This window comes from Scyliorhinus torazame, chromosome 7 (assembly GCF_047496885.1).
Source record: "Scyliorhinus torazame isolate Kashiwa2021f chromosome 7, sScyTor2.1, whole genome shotgun sequence".
NCBI classification, from domain to species: domain Eukaryota; kingdom Metazoa; phylum Chordata; class Chondrichthyes; order Carcharhiniformes; family Scyliorhinidae; genus Scyliorhinus; species Scyliorhinus torazame.
The window spans coordinates 142,269,004-142,288,895 of NC_092713.1; the positions used below are offsets into that span (position 1 = coordinate 142,269,004).

The following is a 19,892-nucleotide window of genomic DNA, read 5'->3' on the forward strand; positions in this document are numbered from 1 at the left end:
AATCAGAGATGTTGAAGAGGGCATAATTGTCAGAAATTGAACACAGTGGATAACAAATTGTCACCTTTTGAATGTTTTTACAGCAGGCTTGCCTGGCAGTACAGTTGGATTGCAAATCCCTTTTCAAACCGTTCTCCCGTCTCTCGCAGTGAATGTATCGGTCTTGACTGCCGACAGTTTAAATTCTCAAACTATTTTCTTTATGAAAATATATATTTTTAATATGAAAGAATTTTTCATTATTATAAATAAATCCACATTAACTGCCAAATATATACAGAAACAGTACATGAATACACATTCCAACCACTATTAATCCTACCCCTTATCCTTATAACTAAAATAAATAAATCCCCAATTAATAACTAATAACCCCCCCCCAACAGCTGACGGTGACCAATTCTCTGAAAAAGGAAATGAATGGCTGCCATCTCGAATAAAACCCTTCTACCAACCCTCTAATGGTGTACATGACCTTCTCAAGATATAGGAAATCCATTAGATCACCCAGCTATGCGTAGGGGCTGGGCAGAGTGGGAGAACTCAATCCCAGCAGAACTTGCCTCTGGACTATCAACAAGGCAAAGACGATGACATTCGCCTTCACCGCTGTCTGCAGCACCGGCAAATCCATGACGCGAAAATGACAACCAGAGGACAAGGCTCCAGTTTGATATCAAGAATCCCTGACATGGTGCTAAAGAAGGAGACCAAAAGCTAACAGGTTTAGGACATAACCGGAACATATGGGTATGATTCGCCAGACTGCAAGAACACTGATCGCACCTACCTTCCACCCCAGGACAAAAACACTCATCTTAGTTCCAGTCAGATGCGCCCTGTGCACCACCTTTAACTAAATCAAGCTGTGCATAGCACAGGAGAAAGTTGAGTTAACCTTATGTAGAGCCTCATTCTACAGCCCCCCCCCCCTAAAAAAATGGACACAGCTCCCCTTCCCACTTCCTCCTCACCTCATCAAATGGAGCCTGCTCCGCAACCGTGATCTGGCCATTGATGTCTGAGATCTTTCCCTCACCCACTTCAGCCAGAGAAAGGATCCTATTCATGAGGGAGGGCGAAGGCGCCAAAGGAAACAACGAGATTTTGTTACGCAGGAAATTAGGCACCTGGAGATACCTAAATAAATTAGACCTTGAGAATTGGAATTTATCCAACAGCTCCTCAAATCCAACAAGCCTACCCTCCACAAACATGTCCCTAAACCTCTCCAGCCCTTGCCTCCCCCAGCACCTAAACCTCGAGTCCAAATGCACCGGCACAAAGTGGTGATTCCCACAAATAGGGGCTGACAACAACATGGAGCTGAACTTAAAATGCTGCCTAAACTGCCTCCTAATCCTCGGGATTGACACCACCACCGGGCCCGATGTAAATTTTTCAGGAGAAAACAGAACGGGGGTAGTTACCAAGTTTCTCAGCCTAGAACCCTACCTCCATCTATCCCCATATAGAATATAGAATTTTTTTAATAAACATTTTATTGAGATATTTTTGGTATAGTGACATCAACAAAATAAACAATATACATGAAACCATAAACATAGTGCAAAAGCCATTTACCTCTCGTACAGGTCCCACCCTTATTGACCCCCTACTCTAATCTAAACTACTTCCCCGCGCCCCCCCCCCCCCCCCCCCCGGTCTGCTGACGATTAATTTCCCGCAAAGAAGTCGACGAACGGTTGCCACCTCCGGGTGAACCCTAACGGTGATCCTCTCAAGGCGAACTTGATTTTCTTCAAACAGAGAAAGCTAGCCATGTCCGATAGCCAGGTCTCCGACTTTGGGGGCTTTGAGTCCCTCCATGCTAATAGTATCCGTCTCCGGGCTACCAGAGAGGCAAAGGCCAGAACATCTACCTCTTTCTCCTCCTGGATTCCCGGGTCTTCTGACACCCCGAAAACCTCTGGACTCCGCGCCACCCTTGTTTTTAACACCGTGGACATGACGTCCGCAAACCCCTGCCAAAATCCCCTAAGCTTTGGACATGTCCAAAACACGTGGACATGGTTCGCCGGTCCTCCCGCACATTCTGCGCACCTGTCCTCCACACCAAAGAATCTGCTCATCCGGGCCACTGTCATGTGAGCTCGGTGAACAACCTTAAATTGTATCAGACTGAGCCTGGCACATGTTGCCGACGTGTTGACTCTACTCAACGCGTCTGCCCATAGACCATCCTCTAACTCACCTCCCAGTTCGTCCTCCCACTTGCGCTTCAGCTCCTCGGTCTGCATCTCCTCCGACCCCATAAGCTCCTTATAAATGTCCGAGACGCTCCTTTCTCCTACCCACCCTCTGGAAATTACCCTATTCTGAATCCCCCTTAGCGATAGGAGCGGGAAGGTTGACACATGTTTACGAAGGGAGTCCCGCACCTGCAGATACCTGAATTTGTTTCCCCTCGCCAACCCAAACTTTTCCTCCAACACCCCAATACTCGGAAAGTTCCCCTCTATGAACATATCCCCCGTCCTCTCAATCCCCACTCTCCACTATAACCGGAACCCCCTATCCATACTCCCCGGGGCAAACCGGTGATTATCACAGATTGTGGCCCAGACAGATGCTCCCACGTGCCGCCTCCATTGGCCCCAAACTCTCAGGGCCGCCACCACCACTGGACTGGTGGAGTACCGTGCCGGCGGGAACGGCAGAGGCGCAGTTACCAATGCCCCCAAACTGGTGCCCTTGCATGAAGCCGCCTCCATACGCACCCATGCCGACCCCACCCCACCACCCACTTCCTGATCGTGGCTATATTAGCCGCCCAGTAATAGTTGCTAAAATTTGGCAGCGCCAGCCCGCCCTCTCCCCGACTCCGCTCAAGCAATGCCTTCTTTACTCGCGGGGCCTTGCCCGCCCAGACGAAGTCCATGATCACTCTGTTGACCCACTTAAAAAAGGACCGCTGAATAAAGATGGGGAGACACTGAAATACAAATAGGAATCTCAGGAGGACCGCCCCTTCACCGTTTGCACCCTCCCAGCCAGAGACAACGGAAGCGCGTCCCATCTCCGAAAATCATCCTTCATTTGGTCCATCAGCCGGCCAGATTCAATTTATGCAGCCCGTCCCATTCCCGCACCACTTGGATGCCTAGGTACCTAAAGCTTCCCTTTACTAACCTAAACGGCAGCTCTCCCAGTCGCCCCTCCTGTCCCCTCGCCTGGACCACAAACATAGAATTATCATAGAATTTACAGTGCAGAAGTAGGCCATTTGGCCCATCGAGTCTGCACCGGCTGTTGGAAAGAGCACCCTACCCAAGGTCAACACCTCCACCCTATCCCCATAACCCAGTAACCCCACCCAACACTAAGGGCAATTTTGGACACTAAGGGCAATTTATCATGGCCAATCCACCTAACCCGCACATCTTTGGACTTTGGGAGGAAACCGGAGCACCCGGAGGAAACCCACGCACACACTGGGAGGATGTGCAGACTCCGCACAGACAGTGACCCAAGCCAGAATCGAACCTGGACCCTGGAGCTGTGAAGCAATTGTGCTATCCACAATGCTACCGTGCTGCCCATCTCACTCTTTCCCATATTAAGCTTATACCCCGAAAACCGGCCAAATTCCCCGAGAGTCGTCATGATTTCTTCTATCCCCTCTATTTGGTCCGAAACGTACAGAAGCATGTCATCAGCATAGAAATCCTGTGCTCCACCGCCCCCCCGGACCAGTCCTCTCCAGCCCCTTGAGGCTCAGAGCAATTGCCAACAGCTCTGTGGCCAGCGCAAACAACAGTGGGGAGAGGGGGCATCCCTGTCTCGTCCCCAGGTGCAGTCTAAAATAGTCCGATCTTGTCCTATTCGTCCGTACACTTGCTACAGGAGCCTGATACAGTAACCTGACCCAATCAATAAAGCCCCGCCCGAATCCAAACCGTCCCAGTGTCTCCCACAGATAGTCCCATTCTATCCGATCAAAAGCCTTTTCTGCATCCATTGCGATCACTTAGAATGTGGATCCTTAAACTACCCCAGCACCTATTCTTTCCAGCCCAGTAATAGAATAACAAATTAGGTAAAGCTAAGCCCCCTGGCTATCTCTCTCTCTGCAGAACACCCTCCCAATCTTCGGCGTCTTGCCCGCCCAAAAGTTATAAACATATTGACTCCAGCAAAGAATAATTTGGGGAAAAAATGGGGAGGCACTGAAATAGAAATAAAAACCTCAAAAGGTCATTCATTTTAAGTGGCTGAACACTGCCCTCCAAGAAAAGGGGGAAGGTTATCCCACCTCTGCAAATTAATTCTAACCCCACCCACCAGACTAGCATAATTTAGTTTCAAGAGCGAGGCCCAATCCTGGGCTACCCGGACTCCCAGATAACAAAAGCTAAATCTGGCAAGGCGAAAAGGCAACCATCCCAGATCAACTCCCCTGGGTGAAGAAGTTTCTCCTCATCTCAGTACTAAATGCCCTACCACGTATCCTAAGGCTATGACCCATTGTTCTAGATCCACCCCACCCCCAGCCAGATGAAATAACATTCCCCATTCAATCTGTCCAGGCCTGTCAGAAATTATTACGTTTCAATTAGATCCTCTCTCATTCTTCTAAATTCCAGCGAATGCATTCGACCCAATCTCTCCTCATATGACAATCCTACCGTCCCAGGAATTAGTCTGATGAATCTTCACTGCATTCTCTGTATGACAGGAATATCCTTCCTTGGATAAGGAGACCAAAACTGCACAGAATATTCCAGGTGAGGTCTCACTAAAGCCCTGTAAAGCTGCAGTAGACATCCTTGCTCCTGTACTCAAGTCCCCTTGCAATGCAGGCTAACAAACCATTTAACTAATATGTGACTCCTGTCTCACAGCAACATGATCAATTCTTCCTTGCTCAATTACAGCCAGTTGATAAATCACGGGTGACACAGATACTCAAACACAGCTGCAATTTTAACACAACTCAAGTATTGTGTGGTTCTAAAAATGACAGCATCAATTTGCCATATATCTGCGGCTGGATCACCACAAGTGGCCAATGTATTGGACAACACTGGGCTAGTATAGCTCCTACAGTTGTGAGAAAAGAGGAAAGAATCACTCAAAAATGTGATTTCAAAAGATAGCTGATCTAACTTCTACTGTAAATGTGTGCATATTAGTTATTGTTAAAACCAACAGCCTGATGGTAAAAATCTAAAATGAAGCCTGATTTATGGCTGATTTAATGGAATTGTAATTAACCATGAGGCATCGGGCAGAGTAACTTGGAACCAACTATTTCCAGTAGTTGATTGGTCTGAAATGGGGTGGTGAAGATAAAGATATATATTTGGATGTAGGAGATTTAGGTCATGTGCGGCCATGGAATCTACTGCTAGAGTTGGTGATTAAAGCAGAGACATTTAATTGGTTAGACAAGCGATTGTAGGAAAGGGGAACTAGGAGACCCGGTACAAGCTGTGCACATGGGATTAGGACTGATCGTGTGGGGAAGAAAAATGAACTGCTTTGGCTAAAAAGTCTGTTTCAGCTTTATCATTTTAGTTAATTTTATGTGATAGTTTTTGTGTTATGGGCGAGGCTTTTCAGAACCCCAAAATGTATCATGGAGTTCAACCAACCTCTCCCTTTAATGGATTTGTTGCTTTTCCGAGCACACGGCTTTTCCCTAGGTGTGGGATTACAATTATGGACAATTGGGTTTTTAAACACAAAACACTGTTTATTCAATTAACTCAACTTAACATCTTAAATAAACATTGTATCTCTTAACACCCCTTACTTCAAAGATAACTCAGAAAATATTGCAACAGTAAATAATTCCTTAAAATGTTTCTTCAAACTTCCAAGAGACTTAACACCTTTAAACCGTATCACATCAGGTTAAAGGATATATATATATTTTCTGTAGAATGGTAGGGACTGTTGCAAACTGGCTTTTGACTTTTAAACTGCTCTCAGCAAAACCAGCCAGGCACTTTTTAGCTGCTCCCAGAAAAACCAAACTGCAAAACTTGCAGCTCTCTGGAAACACACACAGACACTGCTTTTAAACTGAAACTAAAAACCTGCAAAATGGCTGACCTAAAGCCCAGCCCCACCCACTCTCTGACATCACTGTTTTCTTAAAGGTGCATTGCTTACACATCCATTTCTTAAAGGTATTCTTGCATGACATTTGTAAATGGGATAAATCTTCCTGTACTGATAGGATCATTCCAGTAGCTAAGATAATTGAGTAAAGTTTACTGCACTTTATCTTAGCCAAGCATTTACCTAGATAGTGAAGTAGTGAAGGGTGTTTGGATTCAACTGTTACTGTAACCTTGCATCCAGAGACTTGTATTATAAATTGAAGATAGTAGAAAAGACCTAAAATGTAACTGCCTCCAAATATGATGCTAACATTACTAGAGGAGCAATGATAAACTGATATTTTATGACCAATCTGGACTCAGTTAATCACTAGCAGGTATCCAATTTTCTTGATAAGTCATGGAATGCAGAACATTTTTATTTGTCATTAACAAGATTTAGTGAACGTGAATTCGACCAAAAGTAATGCGACTATAAATGATGTATGATCTGTACACGCTTTTTTTGGCAGTCACCAGCTAGTAGCCATGTAATATGTGTAGAATGCAAAACTACAAGAACAGGTGTTTTATAACATGCCTTGCTGATCAGGATATTTAATACCATTTGATGTTATCTTCATCAGGCCTCAGTATATTGGATTGGCTGTAAGTAAGAGAAAGAGCATATAAAGCCTGTTATGTTTTATATTGAACCAAACCAAAAGCTGATATGACTCCCTGGAGAGTTCATTCTTCAAACAGAACTCAACTGTGATAAAGTAATCTTGTCCCAGGATAGGTACCCAAGCTCCCTCCGTTTGGAAATGGATACATGTGATTGCGAACACAAGAACTAGGAGCAGAAGTAGGCCATCTGGCCCCTCGAGACTGCTCCACCATTCAATAATAATAATTTTTATTAGTGTCACAAGGAGCTTTACGTTAACACTGCAATGAAGTTACTGTAAAAATCCCCTAGTTGCCACATTATGGTGCCTGTTCAGATACACGGAGGAAGAATTCAGACTGTCCAATTCACCTAACAAGCACATCTTTCGGGACTTGTGGGAGGAAACATAGGCAGACACGGGGGAGAATGTGCAGACTCCGCACAGACAGTGACCCAAACCGGGAATTGAACCCGGGTCCATGACGCTGTGAAACAACAGTGCTAAGCACTGTGCTACTAAGATAATTGCTGATCTTTTTGTGGACTCAGCTCCACTTACCCACCCACTCACCATAACCCTTAATTCATTTACTGTTCAAAAACCTATCTTATCTTTGCCTTAAAAACATTAAACAAGGTAGCCTCAACTGCTTCACTCGGCAGGGAATTCCATAGATTCACAACCCTTGGGGTGAAGAAGTTCCTCCTCAGTTCGGTCCTAAACCTGCTCTCTTCCCCCCCCCCCCTTTTTTTTGAGGCTATACTAGTTCTAGTTTCACCTGCCAGTGGAAACAACCTCCCTGCTTCTATCTTATCTCTTCCCTTCATAATTTTATATGTTTCTATAAGACACCCCCCTCCCCCTCATTCTTCTAAGTTCCAATGAATATTGTGCCGGTCTACTCAGTCTCTCCTCATAAAAGCCAATCCTCTCAACTCCGGATCAACCTAGTAAACCTCCTCTGCACCCTTCCTGTGCCAGTACATTCTTTCTCAAGTAAGGAGATCAAAACTGTACACACTACTCCAGGTGTGGCATCACCTGCCTCCTGTGCAGCTGCAACATAACCTCCCTATTTATAAACTCCATCCCTCTTGCAATGAAGGAAAATATTCCATTTGCCTTCTTAATTACCTGCTGCACCTGCAACCCAACTTTTGAGATTCATGCACAAGGGCACCCAGGTCCCTCTGCACGGCAGCATGCTGCAATTTTTTATCATTTAAATAATCGTCCATTTTGCTGTTATTTCTACCAAAATTGATGACCTCACATTTATCAACATTGTGCTCCATCTGCCAGACCCTTGCCCACTCACTTAAACTATCTCTATCCCTCCAGTGTCCTCTGCACACTTTGTTCTACCACTCATCTTGGTGTCATCTGTGAACTTTAACACATTGCACTTGGTCCCCAACTCCAAATCATCTAAATTGTAAACAATTGGGGTTCCAACACTAATTCCTGAGGCACAGCACTAGCCACTAATCATCAACCAGAAAAACACCCATTTATCCCCATTCTTTGCTTTCTGTTATTTAACCAGTCCTCTATCCATGCTAATAGATTACTCATAATGCGATGCTCCTTTATCTTATGCAGCAGTCTTTTGTGCGGCACCTTGCGAATGCCTTGTGGAAATCCAGTTACACCACATCCACCGGTTCCCCATTGTCTACTGTACTTGTTAGAATTCCTCAAAGAATTTCTATAAATTAGTTAACCATGACCTGCCTTTCATGAACCCATGCTGCTTATGCCCAATGGGACAATTTCTATCCAGGTGTCTCGCTATTTATTCTTTGATGATAGGTTCAAGCATTTTCCCCACTACAGAAGTTAAGCTAACTAGGCTATAATTACCCACCTTTTGTCTACCTGCTTTTTTAAATAGTGTCTAATCTGCCGGAACCACCCCAGAGTCCAGCAAATTTTGATAAATTACCATAAGCGCATTTGCGATTTCCCCTGACATCTCTTTTAGTACCCTGGGATGCATTCCATCAGGGCCAGAAGACTTGTCTACCTTTAGCCCCATTAGCTTACTCAACACTACCTCCTTAGTGATAATGATCGTTTCTAGGTCCTCACCTGCCATAGCCTCCTTGCCATCAATTATTGGCATGTTATTTGTGTCTTCCACTGTGAAGGCCGACACAAAATATCAGTTCAATGCCTTGGCCATTTCCTCATTTTCCATTATTAAATCCCTCATCTCATCCTCGAATGGACCAATGTTTACCTTAGCCACTGTTTTTCATTTTATGTATTTGTAGAAACATTTGCTATCTGTTTTTATATTCTGAGCTAGTTTACTATCATAATGTATCTTACTTTTCTTTATAGCTTTTCTTTGTGGCCTTCTGTTGACCTTTAAAGATTTCACAATCCTCTAGTTTCCCACTCATCTTTGCCACTTTGTATGCATTTTCTTTCAATTTGATATCTTCCTTTATTTCCTTCAATATCCATGGCTGATTATCCCTTTTCCGACAGTCCTTCCTTTTCACTGGTATATACTTTGGCTGAGCATTGTGAAAAATCACTTTGAAAGACCTCCACTGTTCCTCAATTGTCTCACCATAAAGTCTTTGCTCACAGTCTACCATAGCCAACTACTCCCTCATCCCATTGTAGTCTCCTTTGTTTAAGGACAAGACACTGGTATTAGATTTTACCTTCTCACCCTCCATCTGTATTTTAAATTCAACCATACTATGATCGCTCATTCCGAGAGGATCCCTAACTATGAGATCATTAATTATTCCTGTCTCATTACTCAGGACCAGATCTAGGATGCTCCCGCATAGGTTTCATTACATACTGTTCGAGAAAACTATCGCCGATGCATTCTATGAATACCTCAAGGCTGCCTTGACCGACCTGGTTTGACCAATCAACATATTGATTAAAATCCCCCATGATAACTGCTGTACCATTTTTACATGCATCAGTTATTTATTTACTAATTGCCTGCCCCACCATGATGTTATTATTGGTGGCCTATAGTCTATGCCTATCAGTAACCATTTCTTCTTACTATTTCTAATTTCCACCCAAATGGATTCAACCTTTTTCTCCTTAGAACCTCTATCATCGCTCACTTCCGCCCTGATGTCATCCTCGAATATCAGAGCTACACCGCCTCCCTTACCTTCCTGTCTGTCCTTCCAAATAGTCTGCTACCCCTGGATATTTAACTCCCAGTCATGACCATCCTGCAACCATGTCTCTATATTGGCCACTAAATCATACTCCTTCACGATGATTTGTGCTATCATCTCATTTACCTTGTTTCGAATGCTATGAGCATTCAGGTAAAGAGCCCTTATGCTAGTTTTATCCTTTTTCAATCCTAATACCTCCATTAATAACTCCTGAGTTCTTCTTCCCTTTAACTTTTTTATAAATTTCCATGTGGTTGAACCCACCTCCCCACATGTTAACCTGCTGCTTTACTTCCCATTAACCATTATACTTCCTGTAGTTTTACCCTTCTCTTTCTCCTCCTCCTCCTCCGCCCCCCCTTGCCCCTTGCTAGTTTAAAGTCCTTGTGACCACTCTATTTATTCTTTCCGCTAAAGCACTGGCCCCAGATCTGTTCAGGTGGAGACTGTCCCAACGGTACAGATCCCAATACCCCATGAAATGAAACCCCTCTTTCCCACACCGCTTCTTTAGCCACGTTTTTACTTCCCTAATTTTCTCATCCTTATGCCAATTTGCAGCAAAACTTTACAATGGATAGTTTTTCAACATAAAGTCCAAAGGATGAAAACACTCTTATCTGGATTGCAAGCTGCCAATTTGCACTTGGCTCGGATAGTAATCCAGAGATTATAACCCTTGTGGACCTGCTCGTTAATTTAGTTCCTAGTGCCTGATATTCCCGCAACAGGTCCTCTTTCCTAGCCTTGACTATGTTGTTTGCCCCAACGTGGACCACAACAACTGGATCCTCCTCCTCCCACTCTAATATTCTTTCAAGCCAGTCAGAGATGTCCCTCACCTTGGCACCAGACAGACAACATACGATGTGGGATTCTCGATAAACGGGATGCTATCAATGTCCCTAATTATAGAATCCCCTACAACTGCCACTTGTCTTTTTGCTCCCCCCACTTGAATAGCCCTCTGCACCACGGTGCAGTGGTTGGCGAGCTCATCCTCCCTACAACCGTTTTCTTCATCCACACAGGAGCAAGTATCTCATATTTGTTGGACAAGGTCAAGAGCTGATGCTCCTCCGTTCCTGAATCAGGATTCCTCTACCATTCACATGCAGTCACAACCTGCTGTCCCTGACCACTCACCGACTTGGAGGTACTTAATTAGCTGTGAATATTGATGACACCAGGCGCACTGGTACGAACAAGTTACTGAGCCAGTAATTTCATTGATCTGAATTAATCTCCACCATGAATGTGAACAAAATACTGAATTTGGAAACAATCGTGCTAATAATGCAGCTTCATCGAGAGATCCAGAAAGGCCCGGGCATTTCCAGCTCTTGAGGGCCCTAGCCATTATAAAGAAATGAAGATACGTGAAAACAAAATAGGGCACCAAGAAAAAGTGAGACATAATTTGAATATTTTTTTACTTTAACAAATGCTTTTCTGGCATTTTTCTGTGCAAATGCACTAATTAGTGAGGAAAAATCTACCTTTCATGCAATGTCACAGTTGATATTAAGCATGGCGAGACCATTCAAACCCTCTTGTCCCAGAGTCGAACAGTGATAATTCTTTACCTGCTTCAACACTTTGAAAGTACGTTCACCTGAAGTCACTGATGCAGGCAAACTGACAAAAGTGCGCAATGCAATTGTGACATTAGGAAACACCCCAGAGAGTCCAGGTTTGAGTATTTCTCAAAGCAATGTCTCAGCTTGCAATCCAGATAAGAGTGTTTTCATCCTTTGGACTTTATGTTGAAAAACTATCCATTGTAAAGTTTTGCTGCAAACAAACGGTATGACAACATCAACTGTGTGTTAGCTCTGCTGCCTTAACGTATGCATGCACTTACACTCTCATGCTCAGTATGATAGGCTGCGCAATCAGCAAAACTTACCACCTTTTCCTATATTATTTCCTTATGCACATAAATTTGCTAACTTTACCAAATGCCAAAAAACTAACAGGTGTCTAAATTTGAGGCCCTCTTTCAGCTAGAGGCCCAGGCCAAATGGCCCCTCCTCTGATTGGCCCGGACTTCTTCATATGATCAAAGATCCAAGCTATTTATTCCCCCTCTTCCCTTTTCCTCCCTGCCTGTCTGTCTTCCATAATCACACTGTAAAGACTTCTGGTTGTCAAGATATGAAAACATGCAACCAATGAACACTCAGAATAGGACACAACCAATGAGCAGTCAGGACACTCAGAGGTGGCATCACCACAAGGGGGCATGACATAAACACTATAAAAGGGATGAGGCACTCACACCCTGCCTCTTTCCACAGACAGACATCTGGAGAGTTAGACAGGGTTGATCAGCAGCATCACACCCCAGCACATGGCTTAGAGCAAGCTGGTACAATCAGACTGAGTTACTACAGTTAGATTTGCAGAGAGTCGAACTCCTTTGAGAACTGTGTTAATAGTTCAATAAACACATTGAACACATTTCAGAGTCTGGAGCATCCTTTAGTTAAGACTGCATCAAGGAGCAGCCCGTGCTATCCGAAGCAGCATAACACAACATGATACCAGGAGTGACTTGAATCTATTTGAAACTCAGCAAGAGGCCCTCGTGACAACCAGCTACTGCATACAGGCACACTGGCGATCATTCAAGCAGAAATTCCAACTATCGTGGAAGCATCCAACCTCAATGGCGCGACCAATGCGCGGAAGATAGCTCTTCTACTCACCACAACTCCTTTCACTTTTCCAAATGACAGGAGAAAACGAAGTACCAAACCATCCTGGACAAATTCGACAGCCACTGCGAGGTGGACCAACAAAATCTTCGAGTGCTACATCTTCAAGCAGAGGATGCAAGGTAAAGACGAATCCTTCACCTCCTATCTAACTAACCTTAGACTGCGAGCGCAATCCTGCAACTTCGGCGATATCACTGACTCCATGATCAGAGACCAAATCGTTTTTGGAGTCCACTCTGATCCTCTGCGATAGCAATTGTTGAAAATCAAGCACATGACACTGCCAGTCGCTATTGAAACGTGTACTGTGCATGAGCACTCTAAAAATCGCTATTCAGAGTACAAAACGTCAGAAAGTGAAAAACAAGCCTCCCACGAGGTGGAGAGTGTTCAGGCCATCTCCCGGATGTAGCGCCTCCACATTGACGAAAGCGGCAATTTCACGCGCTCTTCCCGGGGCCCGACACATTCGCAATGCGATCGGGAAGACAAAACGGCCGAAAACCGCACTGCGCAGGTGCAGACGTCCGAGAACCGCACCGCGCATGCGCAACGACGCACTGAACGCCATGGGGACGTGTGCGAACTGCGGCACCGCCCATTTTTTAAAAAACTGCCCTGCAAGAGGCCAACGCTGTTTAAACTGTGGGAAAACAAACCACTATGCAGCCCTGTGCAGATCTGCACCACCAGTCAGGAGCCAGCACTCCCAATTCCGACAGCGGCGCATCAGAAGTGTGCAACACCGAATGCATGACTCTGATCCAGGCAGTGCGACGGATCCAGATGATGAATACCTGGCCAACACTTATCGAGTGGGCATTATTATGAAGTGCAAATACGCCATACCGGACACATCGTGAGTCCAATCAATCCTGGCCGTGGATTCCGAGGACGAATGGCACGAAGGTCAACCACTGCCCATCCAGTTCAAACTGGAGACAGGTGCCTCCGCCAATCTTATTTCACAGGTGGACTTCAAGAGAATCAAGAAGCCCCCACAATCCTTCCAGCTGCCTGCAAACTCCTGGACTACAATGGAAACGCAATCAAGGCACTGGGGTCCTGCCATCTGCAGGTGTCCAGCCGACACACACAAGCAAGCTTACACTTCGAGATTGTTAAACCAGACAGGGCGTCCCTGCTAGGTGCGCACGCCTGCAAGCAACTGAATCTCATTCAAAGGATCTACACCACGACGCCGTCCCATTCGGATCTTCAGGCCAGCATCGACGACATCCTACCCCAGATGTATTTAGTGGGATGGGCATGCTGCCGTACGAGTACAAGATTCTACTGCGGCCTGATGCCAAGCCAGTGGTCCACGCACCACGACGAGTCCCTGCTCCACTGAGAGAGCGCCTGAAGGCAGAGCTCATGACTCTACAACAAAAAGGCATCATCTCCAAGGTCACTGCACCAACTGACTGGGTCAGCTCGATGGTGTGCGCAAAGAAGCCTTCAGGGGACCTATGCATCTGCATTGACCCCAAGGATCTGAACAAAAACATTATGCGGGAACATTACCCCATCCCGAAGAGGGAAGAAATCACGAGTGAGATGGCACATGTGCACTTCCTCACAAAATTGGACGCATCCCAAGCGATTTTGGCAAATCCAACTTGAAGAATCCAGCAGAAGGCTCTGCACCTTCAACACGCCTTTTGGCAGGTTCTGCTACAACTGAGTGCCATTTGGCATCATCTCGGCATCAGAGATTTTCCATCGCATCATGGAACAGATGATGGAGGGAATAGAAGGGGTTTGTGTCTACGTTGGCGATATCATAATCTGGTCCACAACCCCAGAGGAACATATGTAGCGACTCAAGAAAGTATTCCGACGCATCCATGAACATGGCCTCAAGCTAAACAGGTCCAAGTGCTGTTTTGGGACATTCACGCTGAAGTTCCTGGGCGATCAGAGTTCGCGACACGGTGTGCGCCCGGACACAGACAAAATTAAAGTCATCGAGGCAATGAAAGTCCCCGAGGACAAGAAGGCAGTACTGCGCTTCCTGGGAATGGTCAATTTCCTTGGCAAGTTCATCCCGAATTTGGCCACACACTCCACGGCCCTACGCAACCTGGTGAAAAAAATCAACCGCCTTTGAGTGGAAGGCGGAGCACCGAACAGAGTGGCTGGAGCTGAAAGCCAAGCTCACCACTGCACCCGTCCTTGCATTCTTTGACCCAGACCGAGAGACCAAGATATCCACCGATGCGAGTCAGGATGGCATTGGGGCGGTGTTGCTTCAAAGAGACTACACGTCATCCTGGGCACCAGTAGCATAAGCGTCACGGGCAATGACACCCACTGAGACCAGATATGCGCAGATTGAGAAGGAGTGTTTAGGTCTTCTCACCGGCATCCTCAAATTTCATGATTATGTCTGCGGCTTGCCAACATTTACTGTTGAGACGGATCATAGGCCTCTAGTCCGCATCGTCCAAAAGGACCTGAACGACAGGAAGCCTCGTTGGCAGAGAGTTCTGCTCAAACTCCAGATGTATGATTTCAATTTTGTGTACACACCTGGCAAGGAGCTCAGCATCGCCGATGCAATGTCCCGCTCCGTCAACTCACCCAGTGAACCACTGGAGATCATCCAGCACATTGAATTGCAGGTACAACTGTGTGCAAGCACTCTCCCGGCAATTGATGAGAAAATCGTTCTCATCTGAGAAGACACGGCCAAAGACCCCCTGTTGCAGCGAGTCATCCACAACCTCAGCAATGGCTGGCAGAAAGGCAATGCTCTCAATTCTACAACATCAAGGACGACCTGATGCTGATCGACGGCATCCTGTTCAAGCTGGACAGGATAGTCATCCCGCTACATCTCCAGAGCATGGTCCTGTGGCAGATTCATGAGGGACATCTGAGCATAGAAAAGTGCAGACGCAGGGCCCGGCAAGCTGTCTACTGGCCCGGCATCAACCAGGACATCACGGACATGGTCCTGAACTGCGAAACCTGTCAGAAGTTCCAACCAGCGCAGAGCAAGGAGACGTTCCAACCACATGACCTAGAGACCTCTCCGTGGTCCAAGCTTGGCATTGACCTATTCCATGCGAATGGCCGCGACTATATCTTAATTATCGATTACTTTTCGAACTATCCTGAGGTGCTGAAGCTGCCAGACCTCACCTCACGGACCGTCATCAAAGCGTGTAAAGAGACATTCTCACAGCATGGCATCCCGAACACCGTCATGAGCGACAATGGCCCGTGCTTCCACAGTCGAGAATGGTCCACATTTGCCAAGAGCTACAATTTCAGGCATGTCACCTCCAGTCTGCACTATCCGCAGTCCAATGGCAAAGTCGAAAAAGGGGTGCTCATCGTTAAGCAGCTCATCCGCAAGGCCTCGGACCCCGCTTCCGACAAACACCTTGCACTACTTGCGTACAGGCGACTCCCTTGTCCACTGGTATGTCACCTGCTCAACTCCTGGTGATCAGGGACCTGCGGATGACGCTTCCAGCCATACACCTGCCCAACCTTGATCATCTCCCGGTGCTGCAGAAGATGCAGCAGCTTCGCGACAGCCAGAAGCAGGGCTATGGCGCACATGCCACCGATCTGGACATGCTATCCCCAGCAGACACGGTCAGGATCAAGATACCGGATGGTGGGTGGTCTGCTCCAGCTGTCGTTGTTAGATAGGCTACGCCCAGATCCTATGTCATACATATGGCTGATGGCTCCAATGTGCGATGAAATCGAAGGGCACTGCAAAACGTTGCTTGCCCACAACCACTTTTCCCTCCATTTCCACATGTCGAATTGCCACCTCCAGACACCTCGAACCACGAGGCCATCAGTCGTGCCTCCCACTCGCCTGTCAAGACACCGTCATCCCCTCCACCACCTCTCTGGCGATCGACGAGGATCAGACGCAAGCCTCAGAGACTGGACTTATGAGCATTTGTTTTGTTTGTTCTGTTCTGTATTCCTCAGTCAGTCACATTAGACAGACACATTCACATGTATATATATCTAAAAAAAAAAAGGGAGATGTCATGATATGCAAACATGCAACCAATGAACACTCAGAAGAGGACAGTCAGGACACTCAGGTGGCATCACTACAAGGGGGCATGACATAAACACTATAAAAGGGATGAGGCACTCACACCCTGCCTCTTTCCACAGACAGCCATCTAGAGAGTTAGACAGGGTTGATCAGCAGCATCACACCCCAGCACGTGGCTTAGAGCAAGCTGGTACAGTTAGACTGAGTTACTACAGTTAGATTAGCAGAGAGTCGAACTCATTTGAGAACTGTGTTAACAGTTCAATAAACACATTGAACTCATTTTAGAGTCTGGAGCATCCTTTAGTAAGACTGCATCAAGTAGCAGCCTGTGTTATCCGAAGCAGCATAACACAACACTGGCAATATGTAATGGCTACCTAACCCCACATGACATTGGTATTTTTGATCAAATTTGATTGCTCTGTCTTAGTAATTAGGGGTGGCTTTTAGCTACCCATTATCGTAAAATATTTGAAATTTGCACATGTTTTTAAAAAAAGATGACGATGGATAGTCATTTTAAAAAAACTATGTCTGTTATTAGAGAGTGTTCGTGAAAGTATATTCAGGAGAGTGCAGATCATACCTATGTATGTAATTGACATCTGGTGATATCCTAATTGAATTTCTTGTCTCTTTAGCTCCCTTGACAATTCCATGCAAAATACAGCAGAAGATCATATTTGTTTTTTATTTTTAGTCTTCTCCAATTATAAATATAAATTAAACAGGATGTAAATCAGCTTGCATTTGTTGAATATAGCTATCATCAATATGGACCTCACTTCAACATCTAGAAATGTAGTATGAAGTTAAAAAGGTAGCTGCTGGAATTGGTGACATTGATTAGCCTCGGCCAGCTATAAAGCTGAAAGTTGTAGGTCATATATTCACACCTGTAAATGTCCATAATAAGTTCCCTGCCTCGATCATGGCGAGATGCTGAATGGAGACTGCAACTTGTTGACCGAGAATGTAAATATGAATTGCTAAATTTAGTGGTACCTTTAGCTTTGGTACTTTGTTTGCACCTGAACCGGTTCGGAACATAATTCAGTTATTCTATCAGTTTCTTTCATTAAGAAAGGAAATGTTGCTTTTTTTATTTTAAAAAAAAACAACAACAGAGAACAACTTGAGGCTCCTGCACTTTAATCATGCAATATATCGTTAGCTAATGTCACAGAAATGTAGTACACACTCACTGACATTTTGCTCTGTGCCTACTTCCAGCATCAGCCTGCGAATTTGCTGATATTGTGGAATTGTTGTTGAATTCTGGAGCTGATCCCACCATTCAGGACGGGGAAGGATGCCTACCTGAAGAGGTGACTGACTCTAAGGACATCTCACAGATGCTGCGACAGTATGCTGCCTCAAAAGGTTAAATCCAGGCCTGATGCATGACTCCAAATGGAAAACTACAGAAAAATATGTATTGAAATATATTTCTTGGTGATTGTTACATTACAATATGCAATAATTAAACAGTCATTCGCAATAGCAGTGTTTTATGCTTTATTCCAGTGAAGATTTTTTGTGTGAAAATAACTTGTATTTTATATTAAAAGTTTAAAACCGAGAGTTTAATTGAACAGCAATTTGGAAATAGCTTGGAACAGTTTTTAATTTAATGTAAAAATTGAAATACTACTTTTCAGCACTTTTAAGGGTCAGACTGGGTATATTGTATAAATACATCTCCTACCTCGATAAAATGTGAAGCTAGTATAAGGGTAGTAAGGCTTCCCATTTCAGGGCATGTCTGTTTGATGAGATACAAATAATGTCAGTGGATGTTGCACAGTGTACTCTCTTCCCTCTGTCCAAAACAGCCTGCCTGTCTGATAACCAGTTGTCATACTACCAGCATGGTCCAGCAACCCTTGGTCCAACTTCAGTTAAGTTTCGTTGTATGGCATTTACACAGCCATATTAACATTGTCTATTTCATGCAAATTTGGAGCCATGTCCTTTTGATTTGATTTGATTTATTGTCACATGTACCGAAGTACAGTGAAAAGTATGCTTCTGCAGCCGAGGGAATGTACACTGTACATACATAATGGATAAAAAGTAATCATCAAAGAACATCGGCAAACAGTGATTGGTTACAATGCGGGACAAGGGGCCAAACAAAGCAAATACATGAACAAGAGCAGTATAGGGCGTTGTGAATCGTGTTCTTACAGGGAACAGACCTTTCTTGTGACAATTGCATTCTCAGCATGAAAGAATGTTGGTTGTTTACACCATTGGTGAACGGTCAGTTGGATATCATCACGAGTGAATATCAGGGATAAATAAAACTAAAGCATGTTTACTTTATTGTCAGAGAGTGTCTTATCCAACTGCAAGGTTGTCATCAATTGCCACTCCTACACTCCACCCACTCCCACCGCAAAAATCTAATTATTAATGAGCTATTTATTGTGAAAAAACGTAAGGATAAAAAACTGTAGGAGTAAAAAGCCATTTGTTTTAAGATGTTCTTTTTGTCATTTGGAATCTAGCCAACCCTAGAAAATAATGGCCAGTAGAATCTATTCCCAAATCTCAAAATTAACAGTTAGCTTACTAATACAATGGAGCTACTCAGATTAGGTTATAATGGAACTTTATCCTTAAGAAGTAACATGAGAATTAATGCAGTAAGCTGTATGATTTAAGTAAACATTTCTTCCTTGAAATAGACTGCAACTCCAACAACACTCAAGAAGCTCAACGCCATCAAAGATAAAAGGGGCCAGCTTAATCAGCATGCCATTCACCACCTCAAACATCCTCTCCTTCCACCACCTGTGCACAGTGGCAGCAGCGTGTACCATATAAAAGATGTATTGTAGCATCTCGCCATTCCCCATTTAACAGATCTTTCCAAACTTGTGTCCTCTTAACACCAGATGAACAAGAACAGCATACACATGGGAATACCACTACCTGCAATTTTCCCTCTGAGACACACACCATCCTGAGGTGGAACTATATCACTGCTCATTCAATGTCACTGGGTTAAAAACCTGAAACCCACCTCCCTAACAACACTGCAAGTGTTACATATGCCACGAGGACTACATTGGTCAAAACAACCTCTCACCACCACCACCTTTTCAGGGGCATTCAGGAATGGGTAACAAATGTTACCTTTTCCAGCGACGCTCACATCCCATGAATAATTAAAACAAAATTTAGTGCAATTGGCATGTGGCCTACAG

The 19,892-nt window shown here is 44.8% G+C and overlaps 1 protein-coding gene across 3 annotated transcripts in view; it reads left to right on the forward strand.

Annotated features, from left to right (window-relative positions):
* acbd6 (acyl-CoA binding domain containing 6) overlaps nucleotides 1-18,180 on the forward strand; it is a 404,556-nt gene extending 386,376 nt beyond the window's left edge. For 2 of the 3 annotated variants that reach the window (XM_072511603.1, XM_072511602.1), the window contains one exon: nucleotides 17,911-18,180. In XM_072511603.1, the coding sequence (XP_072367704.1) occupies nucleotides 17,911-17,952 (42 nt within the window). In that variant the 3' untranslated portion in view covers nucleotides 17,953-18,180. The remainder of the gene's footprint in view (nucleotides 1-17,910) is intronic. The other variant, XR_011948241.1, reaches the window with a different exon arrangement.
* Nucleotides 18,181-19,892: the final 1,712 nt, after the last annotated feature.